The sequence below is a fragment of the Microcaecilia unicolor genome, chromosome 1 (genome assembly GCF_901765095.1).
Source record: "Microcaecilia unicolor chromosome 1, aMicUni1.1, whole genome shotgun sequence".
Taxonomy (NCBI): domain Eukaryota; kingdom Metazoa; phylum Chordata; class Amphibia; order Gymnophiona; family Siphonopidae; genus Microcaecilia; species Microcaecilia unicolor.
This window is the reverse complement of record NC_044031.1, coordinates 564187939-564208865: the sequence shown is the minus strand read 5'-3', so window position 1 is coordinate 564208865 and position 20927 is coordinate 564187939. Positions and strand designations below refer to the sequence as shown.

At 42.0% G+C, this 20927-nt stretch overlaps 1 protein-coding gene across 1 annotated transcript; it reads left to right on the top strand.

Annotated features, from left to right (window-relative positions):
* Positions 1 to 604: 604 nt before the first annotated feature.
* KCNV1 (potassium voltage-gated channel modifier subfamily V member 1) lies at positions 605 to 18958 on the top strand. The gene is made up of 3 exons (XM_030189872.1): positions 605 to 766; positions 862 to 1777; positions 18450 to 18958. Exons 1-3 carry the CDS (start codon positions 605 to 607, stop codon positions 18956 to 18958), a joined length of 1587 nt encoding a protein of 528 aa, XP_030045732.1.
* Positions 18959 to 20927: the final 1969 nt, after the last annotated feature.

Below are 20927 nucleotides of genomic sequence, written 5' to 3'. Positions count from 1 at the left end.
CTGGTATTGCTGTCTCCTAGTTTTGATTTGGAATTTTGTGTTTCTTTCAGCTTATTCTTGTCTGATCTCTTCACATTGAATAATTAATGCCTCATGAGAGCAAGAGAAAGAATGCATAAACGGGGCATCCTTATGTTAAATGTCACCAAAAGAAAAAAAAAAAAGCCTCAAAGAAAGCAAATCACGTACTGTATTTGCAACAAAACCATCATGCCCCTTCTGAAAGGTGATACTATTTGAAAACTAGCCTAATATCTTTCTGACACATTCTGATAATTGCAGGACCTGCACTCTTTCTGTCTCTATCTCTGTTTCTCTCTCCCTTGCTCTCTTTCTCCGCACAAGCTAGACACCCGGGAGGGAGGGGGAGAAAGAGCAGGAAAAGGAAAAGGCAGGCGAGATTACTGCACTGATCCAGCATAAGCAGCCCGAGCAGTCAGTTTCTCTAGCTCTCAGTCCTACAGCAGACTAAAACCGACACTCACTAAAGACAACCCGACCCAAACGCAAAGAAGGTGATACATGCCTGGCAGGAAACAGCTGCTATTTATAATACAAAGTTATTTTTGTGTTCTATTTCCCACAAGATTAGAAGCTTCAAAACATGACAAAAGACATTCTTAGAAACTTTGTGAAGGCTTTTCATCGTGCCACGACGCTGGGGTTCATTCATTCCTTGCACCGATCTGAACTCGCTGCTGTTCTGCTGAATGCATCCAAAGACATAACTAGTGCCTTAACCAGCTCTGGATTCGGTGATCGAGAGGTAAGGATTTACTTTCCATAGCAAGCAAAACATGTGATGCAGATTTATATGGCTCCAGCATGAATTCAGTTATTTACTCCTCTTGTTGGAAAGAGAGACGAGAACATGAGGAGCCAGGGTCTGTCCTCTCCCTGGAGTCCAGTGTCTTTTGCAGTGAAGAGCACCTCCACGACGCCCCACTGGACTGTTTAATCATTAATGTTGGGGGGAGACGATTTTTGCTATCTCAACAAGCTTTATCATCCCATCCCGAGACACGACTTGGGAAACTGGCAGTGTCCAAGAGGGAAGCTGTCCTGGAGCTCTGTGACGATGCAAACCTGGTAGATAACGAATACTTTTTTGATCGAAGCTCTCAGATGTTCCAGTATATCATCAATTACTATAAAACTGGAAGGTTGCACGTCATGGATCAGCTCTGTGCAATGTCCTTCCTGCAGGAGATTGAGTACTGGGGCATCGATGAGCTGAACATTGATCTCTGCTGCAGGGACAAGTACTTCCGAAGAAAGGAAATGAGCGAGACTTTGGACATCAAGAGAGATGAAGACGATGTGGAGAATGAGGAGGAAGACTTTGCTGGTGTACTTTGCCAGAATTTCAGGCAGACGCTTTGGGATGTGCTGGAGAAACCCGGCTCATCAACAGCTGCCAGAACCTTTGGGACCATCTCTATGACATTTGTGGTGGTATCTATAGCAAACATGGCCCTTATTTCGCTTGAATTTGGAACCCTGGATCCCCCCCTCCTAAATGCTTTAGAATATATTTGCATTACCTGGTTTACTGGGGAGTTTGGACTTCGATTCCTGTGTGTGAAGAATAAGTGTCAATTTATGAAAAGTGTAGTCAATCTGATAGACATCCTTGCCATCCTCCCCTTCTATATCACTCTGCTGGTAGAGATATTGTATGGTGAAAGCACAGAACTGGAAAATGTAGGAAGGATTGTTCAGGTCTTAAGGCTCATGAGATCTCTACGAATGTTGAAGCTTGGCAGACATTCAACAGGTAATTGTATTCTTACAAAATAAATCTTTGTATTGTTTTTTTAAATTAAAAAAAACCTGGAACAGATAGAACAAATTTAGCATAGTAGAATTTAAATAAGAGCCTGTTTACTAAAGGCTTACCCATTTTGTGCCTATAGGGAAAATGCTAAGTAAATAGAGCCCTTATATTACCATACAAAGCAGACCAGCAAGGTACAATGTTTGCATCACTATATGCATAATTCAGTTAAAATTAAGGTGGTCTTTATTAAGGCACGCTGGCATTTTTAGTGCACGCTAAAAATAGGCACTTGCTAAATGCTAGAGACGCCCATAGGAATACATAGGCGTCTCTAGCATTTAGCATGCACCTATTTTACTGTGCGTTAAAAACGCCAGCGCCTTAGTAAAAGACCACCTAAGTAAACTTACTCTGTAGATAAATTACAGATTATTTATTGCTACTAGAATGGAGACAATTACAAAAGGAAAATCTTATTTCCAGTGGTTTACTAAAAGTTATATTTTCCTGTAACTGTTTTCTAACTTGCTTCATCCGGGTTTGCATGTTCTGAATTGGAAAAAAAAAAGTGTTGTGTAGCCATGTTTATCCACTTGGAACACACATAGAAATTAAAGTCAACAAAGGGCTCCTTTTACAAAGCCATGATAGTAATTACCACGCACAAAATGCCATGAAGCCCATAGGAATTGAATGGGCTTTCTCGCATTTGGCGCGCTGCCAATTTGCTAGCACGGCTTTGTAAAAGGAGCCCAAAAATAGGTAATACCTTCTTATTGAACTAAACAAGCACCTGGACTTGCTTTCCATGGTTCATTCCTAAAAGCTAGTCGAGAAATGTATTACATCAGTCCAATCAAATGGCAATTATCATATTTTGCTTTGTTGGTTAACCTTTATGATCATGTTTTCAATTACATCTTACAAGGACTCATCACCAAAACCATTAAATCATGCCAGTTTGTTTCATCTAGGAATGTCATACTTTATTGGTAATCACTGAGGTCAAGATTAAGCAGATTAGTAATGAGGATCTATTTTTATATCTTTGAAATATTATCCTTAGAACATTAAATTGCATCAAACTAGAAGAAATTCTATCCCAGAACATAGGTTAAATCAATAGAAGTTGAAAACATTAAAACAGATCAAGTCATCATTTTTGTCTAGTTACAGAAATATTTAATCATGCAGCTTTGAAAACACTTTTGTATCACAGTTCATATCCTTTGATTGCAAATCTGTAGTATTGCATCAGAAGTTCTCCTCTTGATATGGGTAGATAGATATGCATTTTATAATTGACATTGAGGCATGTTGTCAAAGCACTTAGACTTACAAAGTTACATAGAGGGGCATAATCGAACGGTGCTGGCCATCTTCAGGGCCGGCACCGCGACGGGGCGGAGCCAAGCGTATTTTCAAAATATGCTTGGCACTGGCCAAATCACTCGCCGGGTTTAGAGCAGGATCGCCGGGTTTGTATGAGATGGCCAGCTTCATTTTTCAGCCATAATGGAAACCGGGCCCGGCCATCTCAAACCCAGCAAAATGCAAGGCATTTGGGCATGGGAGGAGCCAGCATTTGTAGTGCACTGGCCCCCCTGACATGCCAGGACACCAACCGGGCACTCTAGGGGGCACTTAAAAATGATAAAAACAAAACAAAAATAGCTTCCAGGTGCATAGCACCCTTACCTTGGGTGCTGAGCCCCCCAAATCCCCCCCAAAACCCACTCACCACAACTCTACACCATTGCCATAGCCCTAAGGGATGAAAGGGAGCACCTAGATGTGGGTACAGTGGGTTTTGGGGGGTTTTGGAGGGCTCAATATTTATCACCACAACTGTAACAGGTAGGGGGGGATGGGCCTGGGTCCACCTGCCTGAAGTCCACTGCACCCACTAAATACTGCTCCAGGGACCTGCATACTGCTGTCAAGGAGCTGGGTATGACATTTCGGGCTGGCATACAGGCTGGCAAAAAATGTTTTATGTTCAAGTTTGGGTGTGAGGGGGTTGGTGACCACTGGGGGAGTAAGGGGAGGTGATTCCCGCTTCCCTCCGGTGGTCATCTGGTCAATTGGGGCACTTTTTTGTGACTTGGTCCTAAAAATAAATGGACGAAGTCCAGCTGGCAAAATGTTTGTTTGAACCGGCCACTTTTTTTCCATTATAAGGCGAAGCTGGCCATCTCATACCCACGCCCCCGCCCCACCTCCCATCCCGCCTTCACTACCCTACCAACACGCCCCCTTGAAGGTTGGCCGGCGCCGCGATGAAAAAGCAGTTGGGGCCGGCCAAAATCGGCTTTCGATAATACCAATTTGGCCGGGATCAGGAGATCGCCGGCGATCTCCCGATTTGTGTCGGAAGATCGCTGGCGATCACTTTCGAAAATGAGCCTGATAGCAACCTATGGAACTTTGTAAGTCTAAGTGTTTTGAAAATGAGCCCCAGAGTGTAGTAAACCCAACACTCAGCTGGATTAAAGTAGTTAAACCTATAACCTGAAGGCTTAAAAATAGCATAAATATAATTAAACAGAATGCTTTATATATATACTCATTCTAATGAGTCCATTTTGTCTCATGTTAACACAATAGTTTCCTCGCCCATTACCACAGTCCTCAAGTAGCTGTAATGTACTACTTATCATTTCTATAGCGCTACTAGACTTACTCAGCACCATATGCTTGATCATGATGAGAAAGTCCCTGCTCGACAGAGCTTACAATCTAATCAGGTCTGCTGTTTGTCTCTCAGATTTTGCGCCCTACTGCAAATACATCAAAAGCCCTCCTCCTTTTTCTTTACAACTCTTAAAAGCTTTGAAATCAACCACCATTATATTGTGTAATCTACATGAATATTCAGACAACGCAGCTTAGCCAGAGTGAAGGGAACAAATCTCATAAGTACATAAGTATTGCCATACTGGGAAAGACCAAAAGTCCATCAAGCCCAGCATCCTGTTTCCAACTGTGGCCAATCCAGGTCACAAATACCTGGCAAGATCCCAAAAAAGTACAAAACATTTTATACTGCTTATCCCAGAAATAGTGGATTTCCCCCAAGTCCATTTAATAATGGTCTATGGTCTTTTCCTTTAGGAAGCCGTCCAAACCTTTTTTAAAGGAAAGCTGATCACAAATGTACTATGTTAGTCCAATAAAAAAAGTGTTGACCTTTATGTCTACGTATGCAGGTGGACTAATATGGCAGGAATAATTTTTCTAAGCATATTAATTGCAGACAACTGATGTGTTGCAACTGATGTGTTGCAAAACTATACAAAACAGATCATATTTTAAAGAAGGCACTGCATTTATATTTAAATACATACATACACAAACACACAATACTGACATTTACTAGGGCTGGCAAACATACTGCAAAATACCAAGAGGCCCTTATACTAAGCCGCGTAAGCGACTATGCGTGCCCAATGAATGCCAAAATGGAGTTACCACGTGGCTCTTGTGGTACTTTCATTTTTGCTACGTGTTCGATATGTGCTGCCGAAAAAATTATTTTCAGATGTGCGTATCGGACACATGTCAAGTGGCATTTGGCGCGCGTAGGTCATTACCGCCCAGTTACCGCATGAGACTTTACCGTTAGGTCAATGGCTGGCGGTAAAGTTGAAAACCCAAAATGGACACGTGGCAATTTTGATTTTGCTGCATGTCCATTTTCGGCAAAAAAATTTTAAAAAGGCCTTTTTTTACAGGTACACTGAAAAATGGATTGGCACACACCCAAAACCCGCGCCTACAGTACCGCAAGCCATTTTTCAGTGCACCTTAGTAAAAGGACCCCCCCCCCCCAAGAGTACTTTAGCACAGTGGTTCCCAAACCTGTCCTGGGGGCTCCCCAGCAATTCAGGTTTTCAGGATATCCACAATGAATATTTGTGGAAGTGGGTTCAGGCAGGAGCATCAAACCCTCAATAAGAATGGTATTCTTTGAATGACTGAACAAAAAAATCTTTTTCTGGTGGATTCCTCCTGAGGCAGAAACGAAACAAGGGGGGCCCTTGCCGAGGAGATAGATTACATTACAGTTGATCTACTTTTGGAGCTTTACCCGGCCTGGATATTTTGTAGAAGCCCAGTTGTTGCGGCGAACAACCAGGTGGATAAGCTAAGTGGAACTTTTTTTCTGTGCATATGTAGTATTGTATTTATTTTTCAGTATTATGATATGACATTAACCCTGCAGATTATTGCTTAGTATTTTCCTCTGTTTTTTTGGCTGCAATGTTTTTTTTTCTTCAAAGTTGTTTTCCATTGCAGTTTGTTTCAGAGGACAATTGACACCTGTGATATGCTGGAAGACCATCTTTGTAGGCACCCCTGGCTGTTGAGGTTTCCTTTCTTTAATATATATTCTATAGATAATCTCTTGGGTTAAAGTTATGGTTTAGGACAAATTTTTTTAGTATTGGTTTCACGTTACTTTTCCTCTGTAGTATTTTTTTTAGATTTTCTTATTATTTGAAGGAGCTCATTTGTCGTGCAAAGGTTGGCAGTTCTGTCCACAGTATTGCCACACCATCGGTTCCGTATCATTGGCACAAAGCTATTTCTACGTTTTCATGTGCTAAGGTGACATGTTCAACATTGGATTGGCAAATAAGTGTGAGAGAAGCTACTGGTTGGGACTTTGGTAGGAAACAAGTTAGAGAAATATGACACTGTCATGTTTCTAAGAAACTTTTGTTACTTTTATTTGCATTTTATTTACTCATAGGAAATAGAATGGTGTGAGTGATTGGGGTTTTTTTTTAATTGGTCTCGGGATAAAAAATCCCCATCAATAATTTGTAAAACTGAGACAAGAAATGTTTTCTTTCAATGTCAGTTGTAGCATTTACTTCAGTGGGATCCCCTTTTGTATTACTTCTACTGTTTTAGGTATGTGGAACCTCATCCTATTGAACGATGCTTATATGAAAAGTCCAACAAGGCACCTACCTAATGCCTATTTTATAAAGGTAAAATGTGTCTTTATAAAATAAAATCCCAAAATGATCCTCAGTAGTGCACAAATACTCTTGTCTGTTTCAAAGAAAGTGTAATTCAATTCAATTCAAATCAATTCTTGTATACCACTAATATCCCCTTTCCAGGGTTCTGTGAGGTTTACATTCTAGGTGAAACAAAAGCAAACAGTGTTAGTTTGAGGTTTGAGAAACATAAGAGACCATTGGATTAATGCATGAGACTAAAAACATTAAGGAAAGGATAATGGATGATACTAGGAGGTAGAAGTCATGATGGATTATTTTGAAGCAGTCTTTGGGAAGAGAAAAGTTTTTAGCCTCTTCCTGAAGTTGAGGTAGCTGTTTTCTGTTCTGATGGGAATAGGTAGAGAGTTCCATATTTTGACTCCAAGAATGGAGAATAGAGAACTGAAAATCTTCCGATTTCTAATTGTCCTTTGGAACGGTGATGCTAGCATCAATTGTTGTTTCAGTCTGTTAGATTGGACCAGACATAGCGAAGCGGTCTTAGTCAGCAGTTCAGAGGTGAAGCCCTGTAGGATTTGAAAAACTAAACAAGCAGCTTTGAACCTGAGTCTTTCTGCTATGGGAAGCCAGTGCAGTTTGTTTAGATGAGTTGAAACACTATTATATCTATTCAATCTGTATATTAGTCTAGCAGCTATGTTCTGTATGATTTGCAGTTTTTTTCTGATATTGACACTTAATACTAAGAAATAGAACGTTACAGTAATCCAAGTGAGGTAGGGCTAACATGTGGACTAGTAGTATAAATGTGTGCTTATATTCCATGTGCTTGATGTTATAACTGGACCCTTAAGTGAGACGTCCAAAAAACGTGTCTATTTTAAGCCTGTTTTAAAATCAACATAGGCTGTCCCTGTGTGAAACGGGGCTCCCAGATCCAGATGCAACAGCACACGGATATCGATGCACAAATCTACACCTGCTCTGAAGCTGATGGACATATCTGGTGTATCCTGTGGCCCTTATTTTATTTGTGATTTACACATGTAAATGTCAGCATTTACACATTCACGTGGAATACATATATAATTCCAGCTTTGGAAAACCAACATTTACATATGTATATCTACATGTAGATTGCAAGAGGGCTTAATGTGAGCAGGGTTTCGGCAGACCTAAAAAAAAAACCTACTACTACTAATCATTTCTATAGTGCTACTAGATGTATGCAGTGCTATACACATTATATGCAGATACTTTCCCTGTCACTAGAGGGCTCACAATCTAAGTTTTGGTACCTGGGGCAATGGAGGGTTAGGTGACTTGCCCAAGGAGCTGCAGTGGGAATTGAACCCAATTCCACAGGATCCAAGTCTGTTTCACTAACCACTAAGCTACTCCTCCACTGTGTTTCAGGAAGGGTGTGCACATGTCTGTCCCAACATATGAACTTTGGAATTTACAGCTGCTACCTTGCACAAGTAAATTTGTGAAAAGTGCTCATTTGAGCCAGCTCTTAACCTCCCCCTTATTCTCTGGTGTTTATTTCTCACTCGAATTTGAAAATGAGGATTGCGGCCTCTGTGGTTGATCATGTATATGTGTAGGTTTGCAAATGGCAGGCACATTTGCAAGTGGAAGTGTAATCCAATGATTAGAGCAGTGAACTGAGAACTACTACTACTACTACTTATCATTTCTAAAGCGCTACTAGACGTACGCAGCGCTGTACACTTGAACATGAAGAGACAGTCCCTGCTCGACAGAGTTTAACATGAAGAGACAGTCCCTGCTCGACAGAGCTTACAATCTAATTAGGACAAACAGGACAAATAAGAGATAAAGGAATATTAAAGCAAGGATGATAAAATAAGGGTTCTGAACAAGTGAATAAGGGTTAGGAGTTAAACGTTTTTAGTGATCAGACTGTTATGACTGTTGGAAGGGGTTGGAGGAACGGGCAGGGGATAGGGAAGCCTTGTGGGGCCCTTATCCAGGTATGGGCAGCTCCTTGAAGTCACCTAGGTGCGCCAAAATTCAGTGGCAGTATCCAAATACCTAAGCAGACATAGTTAAAACCACATTTTATGTGGTCCTTCTTGGCCAGCTGGAGGAACACACTTCAAATCCCACTGCAGCTTTTGTGATAATAATTCACTTAGGAACCCTTTAATAAAGCAGGTCTTTCCCGGGTACTAAGGCCATTTTTAGCATTGCAGTAAAATGGCCACTTTTCAAATTTTTGCATTAATGGCCACACCCTAAAGCCATTAGCATGTGGCCATTACAAAAAAGTAGCGGAGAAGCCTATTTTGCATGCGATAAGGGCTCACGTGCTAATCACGCACTAATCACTATTCAGCAATGTAGCTGCGCTGATTATTGCAGAAACGCCCACCTCCAGACTCACCCCCTCCATGGTATAAGCGCAAGTCCCTTTTTACCACAGCTTGGTAAAAGGACCCCTAAGTTAGGTGGCCAAATTGGGCTGCCGAAATAGCAGGCCTATCTTTGGCAGGTTTAAACTTAACAAGTCAGTGCTGAATATTGGCTTGGCTGGTTAAATTTAAACCGGCCGAAAATAAACCGGATGTTCAATGCCAGTCACCGGAAGGCCCAGAATTGAATATCTGGTCTCACCACCGACCATAGGAGCTAGCCAGGCTGCCTCCCGTGGTCTGATTATTGGCCCCATTGTTTATATGCAGGAAATGCAATTATAAAATTGCGGTAGGTTAAACATACGTAAAAAGTAGACGCATGCAAAGATAGTGTCTTTTTTATTCAAATTTTTCAATATGTTACATGAACAGAAAATAAATATGCACAAAACAATGATCACATATTGCATTCTAGTCCACTTCAAGGAAGATCAAAAGAAAGTTCTGGAGAACATAATAAATTCCAATTTAAACCAGATATGTACAGGCCCAAAGAAACTTCCTGCTAACCCAAAATACAGCACCTTCTCATACAACATTTTCCGAATCAATGCTTTAAACTGAGTGCCTTCTTTTATGTGATTCTGCATATAGGCATTCCTTGAGGGCAGAGCTATGATATGCATATGCATATGTACTTTCAACAATGCATGCAAAGAGCACATGTACAGATTTACACACTTGTAGATTTGTGCAGTAGCCTTGTAACATAGTAACATAGTAGATGACGGCAGAAAAAGACCTGCACGGTCCATCCAGTCTGCCCAACAAGATAACTCATATGTGCTACTTTTTGTGTATACCCTACTTTGATTTGTACCTGTGCTCTTCAGGGCACAGACCGTATAAGTCTGCCCAGCACTATGCCCGCCTCCCAACCACCAGTCCCGCTTCCCACCACCGGCTCTGGCACAGACCGTATAAGTCTGCCCAGCACTATCCCCCCCTCCCAATCACCAGCCCTGCCTCCCGATCTTGACTAAGTTCCTGAGGATCCATTCCTTCGGCACAGGATTCCTTTATGCTTATCCCAAGCATGTTTGAATTCCGTTACTGTTTTCATTTCCACCACCTCCCGCGAGAGGGCATTCCAAGCATCCACTACTCTCTCCATGAAAAAATACTTCCTGACATTTTTCTTGAGTCTGCCCCCCTTCAATCTCATTTCATGTCCTTTCGTTCTACCATCTTCCCATCTCCGGAAAAGGTTCGTTTGCGGATTAATACCTTTCAAATATTTGAACATCTGTATCATATCACCCCAGTTTCTCCTTTCCTCCAGAGTATGCATGTTTAGTTCAGCAAGTCTCTCCTCATATGTCTTGTAACGCAAATCCCATACCATTCTCGTAGCTTTTCTTTGCACTGCTTCAATTCTTTTTACATCCTTAACAAGATACGGCCTCCAAAACGGAACACAATACTCCAGGTGGGGCCTCACCAACGACTTATACAGGGGCATCAACACCCCCTTTCTTCTGCTGGTCACACCTCTCTCTATACAGCCTAACAACCTTCTAGCTATGGCCACCGCCTTGTCACACTGTTTTGTCGCCTTCAAATCCTCAGATACTATCACCCCAAGATCCCTCTCTCCGCCCGTACCTATCAGACTCTCCCATGCCATTAAGGATACTTCTGCCTTTGTAAGATACTTTAAGTAGACAAAACCCACAAAAACTACTGAGCCTTGGTATATGTAAATGGGACCAGGAATTATCAATGCTCCAAGTTTCTCAATAAATTGAGGCTATACAAGAGCATACCACATCAGTCATCCATATCATATGAAAAATCTCATATTTCAGTCTTATTTTTTTTCCAAATTGTTTCATTTCCATTTGATTTTACTTGCTACAATTGGCTGTTTTATTTTTTTTAAGGATTGGACTATAGGAATTTAGTAGTTTATATGAGACTGTTGAATGATTTAAATTCCTGTACAGTCTCATTGATTGAAAAGAAAGCACTGATATCTGATCATCCCATTTACTACTACTACTACTTAACATTTCTAGAGCGCTACTAGGGTTACGCAGCGCTGTACAATTTAACAAAGAGAGACAGTCCCTGCTCAAAGAGCTTACAATCTAATAGACAAGTGAACGGTCGGTCCAATAGGGGCAGTCAAATTGGGGCAGTCTGAATTCACTGAACGGTAAGGGTTAGGTGCCGAACGCAGCATTGAAGAGGTGGGCTTTAAGCAAAGACTTGAAGACGGGCAGGGAGGGGGCTTGGCGTAAGAGATCAGGAAGGTTGTTCCAAGCATAGGGTGAGGCGAGGCAGAATGAGCGGAGCCTGGAGTTGGCGGTGGTGGAGAAGGGTACTGAGAGGAGGGATTTATCCTGTGAACAGAGGTTACGGGCGGGAACGTAAGGGGAGAACATAAAGCAGGGCCTGGTGTAGGGTTTTCTTGATTGAAGTTAATCATGATCCCCTCACTGGGAGTTTTGTTTATAAATAGGCTTCACTTATAAAGTAGCTTCCAGTATTCATATTGAGAGGGTATCTCCTAACAGTGCATGTGTCAGTTCTTGTTGGTTCAGGCACTTGAAGGATAATGTCAGGCCTTATCAAGGAGTATAGTCTTGAAAGAGGTGTTGGGACAATGAGGTGGGGGTAATTGGAGGGCAGGAGACTTGCCCAGTCATTGGGAAGAGGGTACTAGTGTAGAGCACAAGTGGCAGGTGCAGGCGGACCTGAGCTGTGCTAGGGATAGACCCTCTAAGTGGCCGCGGGGTAACCCCAGGTGGGTAGCTAGGTGTTTCGTGACACATCCACAAACCAGCTGTAGCACAGGGATATACCCAAATGCAAAGACACACATATACACAGGATGGCAGAGAGATACACTCACATAAATTCACACAACTTACACAAAGATTGGAAGGGGTAGACTGGGGGGGGGGCACATATTTCCTCTCTGCCCTCCTCCCCACCCCCCCCTGCCCCCAAACACACACATTAAAATTAATACCTTGACTGGTGGGGATATGCAAGCCCTGTTGGAGGAAGAGGTCCTCAAGCATGCTTGAGCCCCCCCCCCCCCCCAATTCTGTATGGAAAGCAAAGAAGTCAGCAGCATTCTTCCAGCCGCCAATGCCAGCATTCCCCAAGCATGCTCTGTTCTTGGGGTGTCTAGATTTTCAGAAAGCTTTTGATAAAGTTCCTCATGTGAGACTCCTGAGATAATTAAAGAGTCATGGGGTAGGAGGCAAGGTTCAGATGTGGATTAGGAATTGGCTATTTGACAGAAAACAGAGGGTAGGGTTAAATGTTCATTTCTCTCAAAGGAGGAGGGTGAACAGTGAAGTGCCACAGGGATCTGTATTGGGACCGGTGCTATGTAACATTTTTATAAATGATATGGAAATCGGAATGATGAGTAAGGTGATTAAATCTGCAGATGATACAAAATAATTCAAGGTTGTTAAAACGCATGTGGACTGTGAAAAATTGCAGGAAGACCTTAGGAAATTAAAAGACTGGGCATCCAAATGGCAGATGAAATTTAATGTGGACAAATGCAAGGTGATGCACATTGGAAAGAATAATCCAAATCATAGTTACTTGAAGCTAGGTTCCACCTTAGGGGTCAGCACTCAAGAAAAAGATCTAGGTATTGTTGTAGATAGTACACTGAAATCTTCTGCTCAGTGTGTGGCAGCAGCCAAAAAAGCAAACAGGATGCTAGGAATTATTAGGAAAGGGATGGTGAATAAGACCGAAACTACTATAATACCAATACCTTTGAATCGCTCCATGGTGCAACTGCACCTTGAGTATTGCATTCAGTTCTGGTCGCCGACTCAAAAAAGATATAGCGGAATTAGAAAAGGTTCAAAAAAGAGCAACCAAAATGATAAAGGGGATGGAACTCCTCTTGTATGAGGAAAGGCTAAAGAGGTTAGGGCTCTTCAGCTTGGAAAAGAGACGGATGAGGGGAGATATGATTGAGGTGTACAAAATCCAGAGTGGTGTACAATGAGTAGAAGTAAATTGATTTTTTTACTCATTCCATAAGTACAAAGACCAGGGGACACTTGAGGAGGTTACATGGAAATACTTTTAAAACAAATATGAGGAAATATTTTTTCACTCAACAAAGAGTTAAGCTCTGAAATTCATTGCTGGAGAATGTAGTAACGGTAGTTAGTGTTTCTGGGTTTTAAAAAGGTTTGGACAAATTCCTGGAGGAAAAATTCATAGTCTGCTATTGAGACAGATATGGGGAAGCAATTGCTTGGCCCAGGATTGATAGCATGGAATGTTGCTGCTAATTGGGTTTCTGCGAGGTACTTGTGACCTGGCTTGGCCACTGTTTGGAAAACAGGATCCTGGGCTAGATGTGACCATTGGTCTGGCTACTCTTATGTTCTCATGTACACTATTGCAAATTTTGCAATAGAGGCAAAGAATCAAATTACCAGAAAGCCCATCTGCAGTACCACTTAGGAAAACATTACAAAGAAGCAGTCCAAAAAATAATCCTTGTGGCATACCACTTCAGAGTAAGGTCCATTTACCACTACCTGTTGTAACCTTCCACTCAACCTGTTCCTAGCACAGTCAGTCACTTTTGGGACCATACTGAGGCCACTCAGTTTATTTATAAGTTGTCTATATCAGGGCCACGGGTGGGCCTGGACAGGCCCAGACCCAGTCACTTTTGCTCCAGGCCCACCCAGCCTCTTCTGCCTGCTCTCCCCGTCCATGTGCTCTGCTCACGTTTACTGCCCTGAAGCGCCGTTCTCCCTCCAGCACCGGCGATTCCCATAGCCAGCCTTCTGCCAGCGTGCGTCGTCGGAGCCTCTTCTCAGGCACGTCCCGCCTACTCTGCAACTTCCTGCGTCCCACCTTTGCGGAAAACAGGAAGTTGCAGAGTAGGCGGGACGCGCCTGAGAAGAGGCTCAGACGACGCATGCTGGCAGAAGGCTGGCTATGGGAATCGCCGGTGCTGGAGGCAGAACGGCGCTTCAGGTCAGTAAAAATGACCAGAACTGACCATGTGCAGGGGGCTGTCGCGGGGGGGGGGGGGGGAGGGTAGCGGGTGGAGAGGAAATGCGGCGGCGAGCAGATGGAGAGGAAATGTTCAGCAGCGGGCGGGCGGGCAGTAGCGGGTGGAGAGGAACTGCGAGGCCTGTGCCCACCCAATCCACCTCCAGGCCCATCTAAAAATTAAACTCTGGCTACGCTACTGGTCTATATGGAATTGTGTCAAAGTTTTTGCTAAAATCTAAGTACACCACATCTAGGGGGAGATTCTATATATGGCGGCTAAAAAAATTGGCATGGAAATCAATGCTGAGTAAGGGTATTCCATAAGGAGCACTTGGATTTAGGTGTGGTATATAGAATACGCTTAGTTGATATCTCAGTGACTAAAACTATGCATCTCCATTTACACCAATGAAAATGTGGCGTAAAACCCTTCGCGTAGATTTAGGCACTTTGGGCCATATTCTATAACTACGCATGTAAATTTCAGAACGCCCACGAAATGCCCATTTCCTCACTCAGAACCACGTCCCCTTTTGCCTGCGTGTGTTGAACTTAGGTGCACTGCATTACAGAATGTGCTTAGCGAGTTGTGCACGTAAATTTAATTATTGCCAATTAGTGCTCATTATTGCTTGTTATGAGCTCTTATCAATGCTGATACGCTTAGATCTTTGCACGGATCTCTAAGTGCGCTACATAGAATCCGGGGGCTAGTGCTGTCCCTCAATTCAGTTCTCTGGTCACCCAGTAAAAGAAATTAATCAGATATGTCAGACAAGACCTGCCTCTTGTAAAACTGTGCTGCCTCAAGTCCTGCAATCCATTGAATTCCAGAAGCCTCACTATTCTCTGTTGTAGAAACATTTCCGTTAATTTACTTACCACAGAGGTCAGACTATCTGACTTTAGTTCCAAATCTCCTCCTTCCTTTAGCTTTCATGGAGAGGGACCACATCTGCCCTTCTCCAGTCTTCAGGGACTGCTCCCAACTTTACAGAAGCATTGAAAATGTCAGACAATGGAGCCACCAGAACTTCCTTAAGTTCCTTCAATATCCTCAGATGTATGCCACCTGTCCCCATTACTTTGTTTACCTGTAGTCTAGCTTGCTCCTCACAGAGTACTCTGAAAATTGTTCTCAAGATATACCATATTTTTATTCATTTTTGTATTTGTCTTCTGCAGTCCTAGTCCTGGCCATTTATCTGTGAACACAGAACAGAAATATTTGTTAAGTAATTCCACCGTATCCTTATCAGCTTATACATATTCCTCCCCTTCACCCCTGAGTCTCACAATACCACTTTTGCACTTCCTTCTATCACAAACATATCTTTAAAAAATGTTTCCTCCCCTCCCCCATTTTATCATATTGGCAATTTTATCTTCCATTTGCCTCTTTTCTTTCCTGACTATTTTACCAGCTTTTCCAGATATTGTTGCCTGACTTCCTTTTTCTGTGATCTACTGTAGTTTATAAAGGCTAATCTCCTTTTCCTTACCATTTCAGTTACTACTTTTGAGAACCAAAGCAGCCTTCTTTTTATCTTGTATTTACAAAAAAGTTTGTATCCTTTAAAATAACTCCTTTCAGTTTTGCCTACTGCTTTTCTGCTTCTCCCAGATGTTCCCAACCAGCTAACATTAGAATAATATGGCAAAAATCTGCATTAAGTGCTAGTCTGTAAATATATGTAGATATTATGTAGTATGAATTTACAGGTAGGTGTACATATAGGCGGAGTCTGGACAGAGCATGGGCAGAAAATGTAATGTGTACAATAGTGTATATTAAGTACCTATCATTGGAACTTAGATGCCCACACATCAGCTCTATGGCTGGTGTAAGTGCTTGCACCTAAATTTTAGGTGTGTATTTTTACTGTTATGGTAGTATTCTACAATGGAAAATAGATGCCTATGTTCCTTTATAGCAGTGGCGTAGCCACAAGGGGGACCTTGGAAGCCTGCCCCCCCCCCCCCCCCCCCCCCCACTGCTGGTTCCATGTGGCACTTTATAACCATCTCTGTCTAAAATATCAACGGGATCTGGCACATACATACTGTATATATATTCAAATTATATTCATTTGTATTTATAATTATTCATGCTTTAGCCTATGATTACATAATACATTTGATAGACACTGTCTATCCGATATTCAGCCGGCAGCAGTCAGCATTTTTTTAAACCCTGATTGTCACCAGCTAAAATTATCTCCCGATATTCAGTTCTGAGCCATGTTCAGGCACCGGCATTGAGTATTGGAGATAATTTGGGGCGGGCAGGCTGCCAGAAGTTATGTGGGCTTGGCCAATATTCAGCTGGATAAGAGTTATGTGGCCTCAGCTGAATACTGGGCCGGGGCCCGCATAACTTTTGTTTTGTTTTTAAAAAATCACCCTCCCACCCTCCCCCAGCCTGCGACAAGAACCCTCCCAGAGGGTCCCCCCAGCTGTCCAGGTTGGTCCTCCCCCAGCCTACCTGGTGGTTCATGGTGGTTCATGGTGGTCATTAGGGGCAGGAGTGCAGGCCCCTCACTCATGCCCCTTGTGGCTGCTGAAGGAAAATGGCTGCTGCGAGAGGTAATGGCAGCCATTTTCCTTCTGTGGCCGCAAGGGTCAGGGGGCCTTCTGGGAGGTTCTTGCCATGGGCTGCGGGAGGGGGGAAGGAAAGAGGGCCATTGTTGGGGGGGGGAGGAGGAAGCTTGGGGGCTTTTTGTTTTACCAAGCAAAACAAAACCAAACAAAAGTTATACAGGCCCCAGCCTGATATTCAGTGCCAAAACCCACATAGCTAGGTCAGGCAAAGTGAGGACAGCTTTTGAGCTGTCCTAAATTTGGCTGCTTAGCTAGGTGGGTGCCAGCACTGAATATTATGGCACTCACATAACCCCAGGTTCCTCCCTAATGCCGCCCCCCCCCCCCCACTACCACCCCTGACCTGCCCATTTTTTGGTGGCAGTCATAGGCAATATTCAGCAGCACTGCCCGCTTTAGTGCCACTGAATATCGGGAGTAGGCTTAAATCCCGCTTAAATCGTTTGAGTATTCCCTGTATATTCAGATACATCCCTATGGAACAAAAATTACTTAGCTTTACATTTTCCTTCATTGAAAAGATTTAAATTTTAAAAGAATAGCATTCAGCATGTATTTTTTCGGGGCCCAAATTTAGGGCCATTTACTAAATCTAGTCCCAACTGCAGGGAACACTCTTACTTAATTTGATATTTAACCCGTCCTTTCAATAACTCCTAGAACGGGTTACAAAATGAGTTACATAATAATATTAACATACAATTAACAACACAACATCATAAAACAAGCAAAATAAAACACACAAAGCAAGCATCTCATAAACTTAATAAAATAACTCCGTACAATGAATACCCAAAAAAATAATCAACAACTATCTAAATCCATCCATCAGATAGAATTCAATGGAACCAAAAAACTTTAATAGCTCTTCGAAATCCCATTCATCAATCTAATAGAGGGAGGGACTTTATTCCATAAAAAAAAGTCAAGCACAAGAGTGGACACAGTCAAGATGGAAAGATCTACCAGAAGGAATAACAAAACCCCTCTCACACTGAGAGCATAAAGAATTCCTAGGGACATAATTTGGCAGCTTTTCCACAGAGTACTTTGGTACCATTCCATGAAAAATCATGAAAACCAAAATCAACAGTTTAAAAGAACAGCACTTTCAATTGGCTGCCAGTGTAACAAATAAAGGATCAGCATAATATGACTACATAATCCATAATTTGTCAAAAGCCCATTTTCTACCCATACTCCACCCAGTACTGCTTTCTAATGTAAAACTCCATTAATGTGCAATTTTCCACATGCTAATGGAGTTATTAATGCAAGGGCAGGTTAGCTCATTCTTGCGTTAGCTGTTACAGCACATTAACAGCTAATGCAGATTGGAAAATAATTTATGTGTAGTTTGGAAATACACTTTACAGCTTTTTAAAACTGAGATTTAGATATGTACTGTAGACAATATACCCATCTAAATACCAGTTTTTGAATGTCCAAAATCATCTTAATATTTTATAGTTTTGTTTCGATCTTGTTTTATAGGATCCTCTGAGAATTTTGTGCTATAGTATAGAAAAACTTTTAATAACTGCATAAATAAAACATGGAGCCTAATTTCCATGTAGGTGATTTCTGCATTCATGTAATTGATATGGAAATAATTGAAGAAATCAAACTGTAGTGTTTCTTCTGTTGCAGGCTTGAAGTCTCTGGGAATGACCATTGCACAATGTTATGAAGAAGTTGGGTTGCTGCTTCTTTTCCTGTCTGTGGGGATTTCTATATTCTCAGCCCTGGAGTATGCTGTGGAGCACAGTGTCCACGAAACAACATTCACAAGTGTGCCATGCGCCTGGTGGTGGGCAACAACTTCTATGACTACTGTTGGTTATGGTGACATTCGACCAGATACAACAGCTGGCAAGATCGTGGCCTTTCTGTGCATTTTATCAGGGATATTAGTCTTGGCATTACCTATTGCTATAATAAATGACCGCTTCTCTGCCTGTTATTTTACTTTGAAGATAAAGGAAGCGGCCCTTCGTCAACGTGAGGCTTTGAAGAAGCTTATGAAAAATGCATCAACAGACTCAGTTATCAACGTTAATCTGAGAGACATCTATGCCAAAAGCATTATGGAAATGTTACGTTTACGAAGTAGAGAAAGAGCTAGTACTAGAAGCAGTGGTGGAGATGAGTTTTGGTGATAATACTAGATTTAGTTTTAACTATAAACAGTGTTTTATATGACCTGTGTAACAAATATGGGATTCAGCATTGTCCCCTCTTCAAATATGTGTTGGCATATTGATAGAGTATTACCCTATGGTGCTCATTTTTAAAGCAGATGGACGACTTAAAATGCTTTTAAAACGCCCATCTGCTAAAAACATCTAAATCCTGATTTTGGAGAGTCAGAATTTAAACGTTTCTCACTTCAGTTCATCCAAATGGCAAGGGGACATGTTGTTGGCATGTTTTAGGTGAGACTAGGGTGTCTCAAAAGTAGGATGTCCAACAGGGATTTTCAGATGGGAAAAAAAATTCCATATCTAAAACTAAGGATGTTTTTCTCTAGAACTGTTTCATTCACGCCCAAGTTACAAAACGTTGCTCTAATTGAGCAGCTGACCACTGAAGGGATTAAGGCATGACCCATCATCAATCCTCCAGTGGTTGTTGTCCCCTTCCCTCTCCCTTGAAAGTGAAACTGGAAAAGAAAACCAGACTCTGTGTCAGCTGCGGGTATTATGGTTATTCTGAACAAAGAAGCCAGCAGGTCAGAAGAGTAGCCTAGTGGTAGGTTTAACAGGCTATAAACCAAGGAACCCTGGTTCAATGCCTGATTTAGCTCTTTTTTTTTTTTTTTTTTAAATAATTCTAAGCCTTCCAGAAAGAAAAATTCCTACTGTACCTAAATATATAAAACACCTGCAAGCCTAAAAGGCCATTAAAGTAGTGTACATTCAGATACTGTTGACATTTTTCAGGTCCTGGAGGAATGATATTTACAAAAAAAAAAACCGAAAAGCTTGGGAGGAGGGTTTTGAACCTGTGTCCCTTGGTTTACAGTCCACTGCTTTAACCACTTATAGTGCTCCTCTCTTCTACAGGGACATCTGTGTAGCCATATTTTTGAAAAAAATGCCAGACAGATGTTCATGTTGAACATTTTCAGTTAAAAAAACGTCCATCTCACAGCCATAACTAGAAGTGTTTCCTGTTTAATTATGGCTGTGAGATGGCCAGGGTTTTTTTTTTTGGGGATGTTATGAACAGGACTGTTTGGGTTTTTTTTTCTTAGACTTAGATGTTTTTGTTTTTTTAAATGCCCCTCCATGTGTCTGATGTCTCCAGACAACAAAATGTGGAGTATGTAAATCTAGGTACACATTAGTAAAATTGAAGCAAATATTAGTAGACCAGACGTTGTTTTGAAAAGAACAAGTTATATTTCTTCATTTTGTTCATCATAGCCCATTGAATAATCTAATCATGTTTTTCTAAGTCTTGTAATGCCAATGCACATAAGCACTTTTGTGCCCAAGTAATTTTTTAGAAGTTTTGAAGAGAACCTACATGGGTATTTTCTCCTTGAAACTCTAAGCAAATAAACACGGACATAAATGCTTCTGTTTACTATCCACTTGCTATTTCTGTGGATGGCTTAAGCACAAGAAAACTGTACACATTTGAAAATTCAATTACTGTAGATACTCTGTATAGGTTGCAAAATTTATGACCAATGTAAAAGTCAAAAGTCGGGGAGGTGACCTATACACAAGTCTATCTGGGGATCCAGTATTTCCCTTTTCTTCTTTACCCCCCCTCCCCCACCCATGCCAGATTAAGTGCACCCCTTCCCCTCTGTATCTTTTGGGGTCCAGCATCTGATCTCTCTGGTCTTACAGGCAGATTCTGCCAGCCTCATCTCCCCCCTTTCTTCCCCTTGTGGCCGCTGAACCTCATACCACTTCCAGCACTCCAAATTTCTTGTGCACCACCCTGTACAGTCCTGCACTCATGCACTACACAGTACCACTCTCTCCCTAACAGGAAATGTATCATGGGTACTCTTTTGGAAAGAGTGCTTGCTGTTTTGGGAGCTTCCATGATTCAGGGACATGGCAGTGCACTTGAGTGGGAACCTGTACAGAAGGCCCCGTGCCAGCACAC

Bases quoted from the DNA above. Each gene is read 5' to 3' on its own strand.
- KCNV1 (XM_030189872.1), top strand. From the start codon at position 605: ATGACAAAAGACATTCTTAGAAACTTTGTGAAGGCTTTTCATCGTGCC. The intron at 767-861 runs GTAAGGATTTAC...TGTTGGAAAGAG, and splicing joins CTGGATTCGGTGATCGAGAG to AGACGAGAACATGAGGAGCC. The intron at 1,778-18,449 runs GTAATTGTATTC...CTTCTGTTGCAG, and splicing joins GCTTGGCAGACATTCAACAG to GCTTGAAGTCTCTGGGAATG.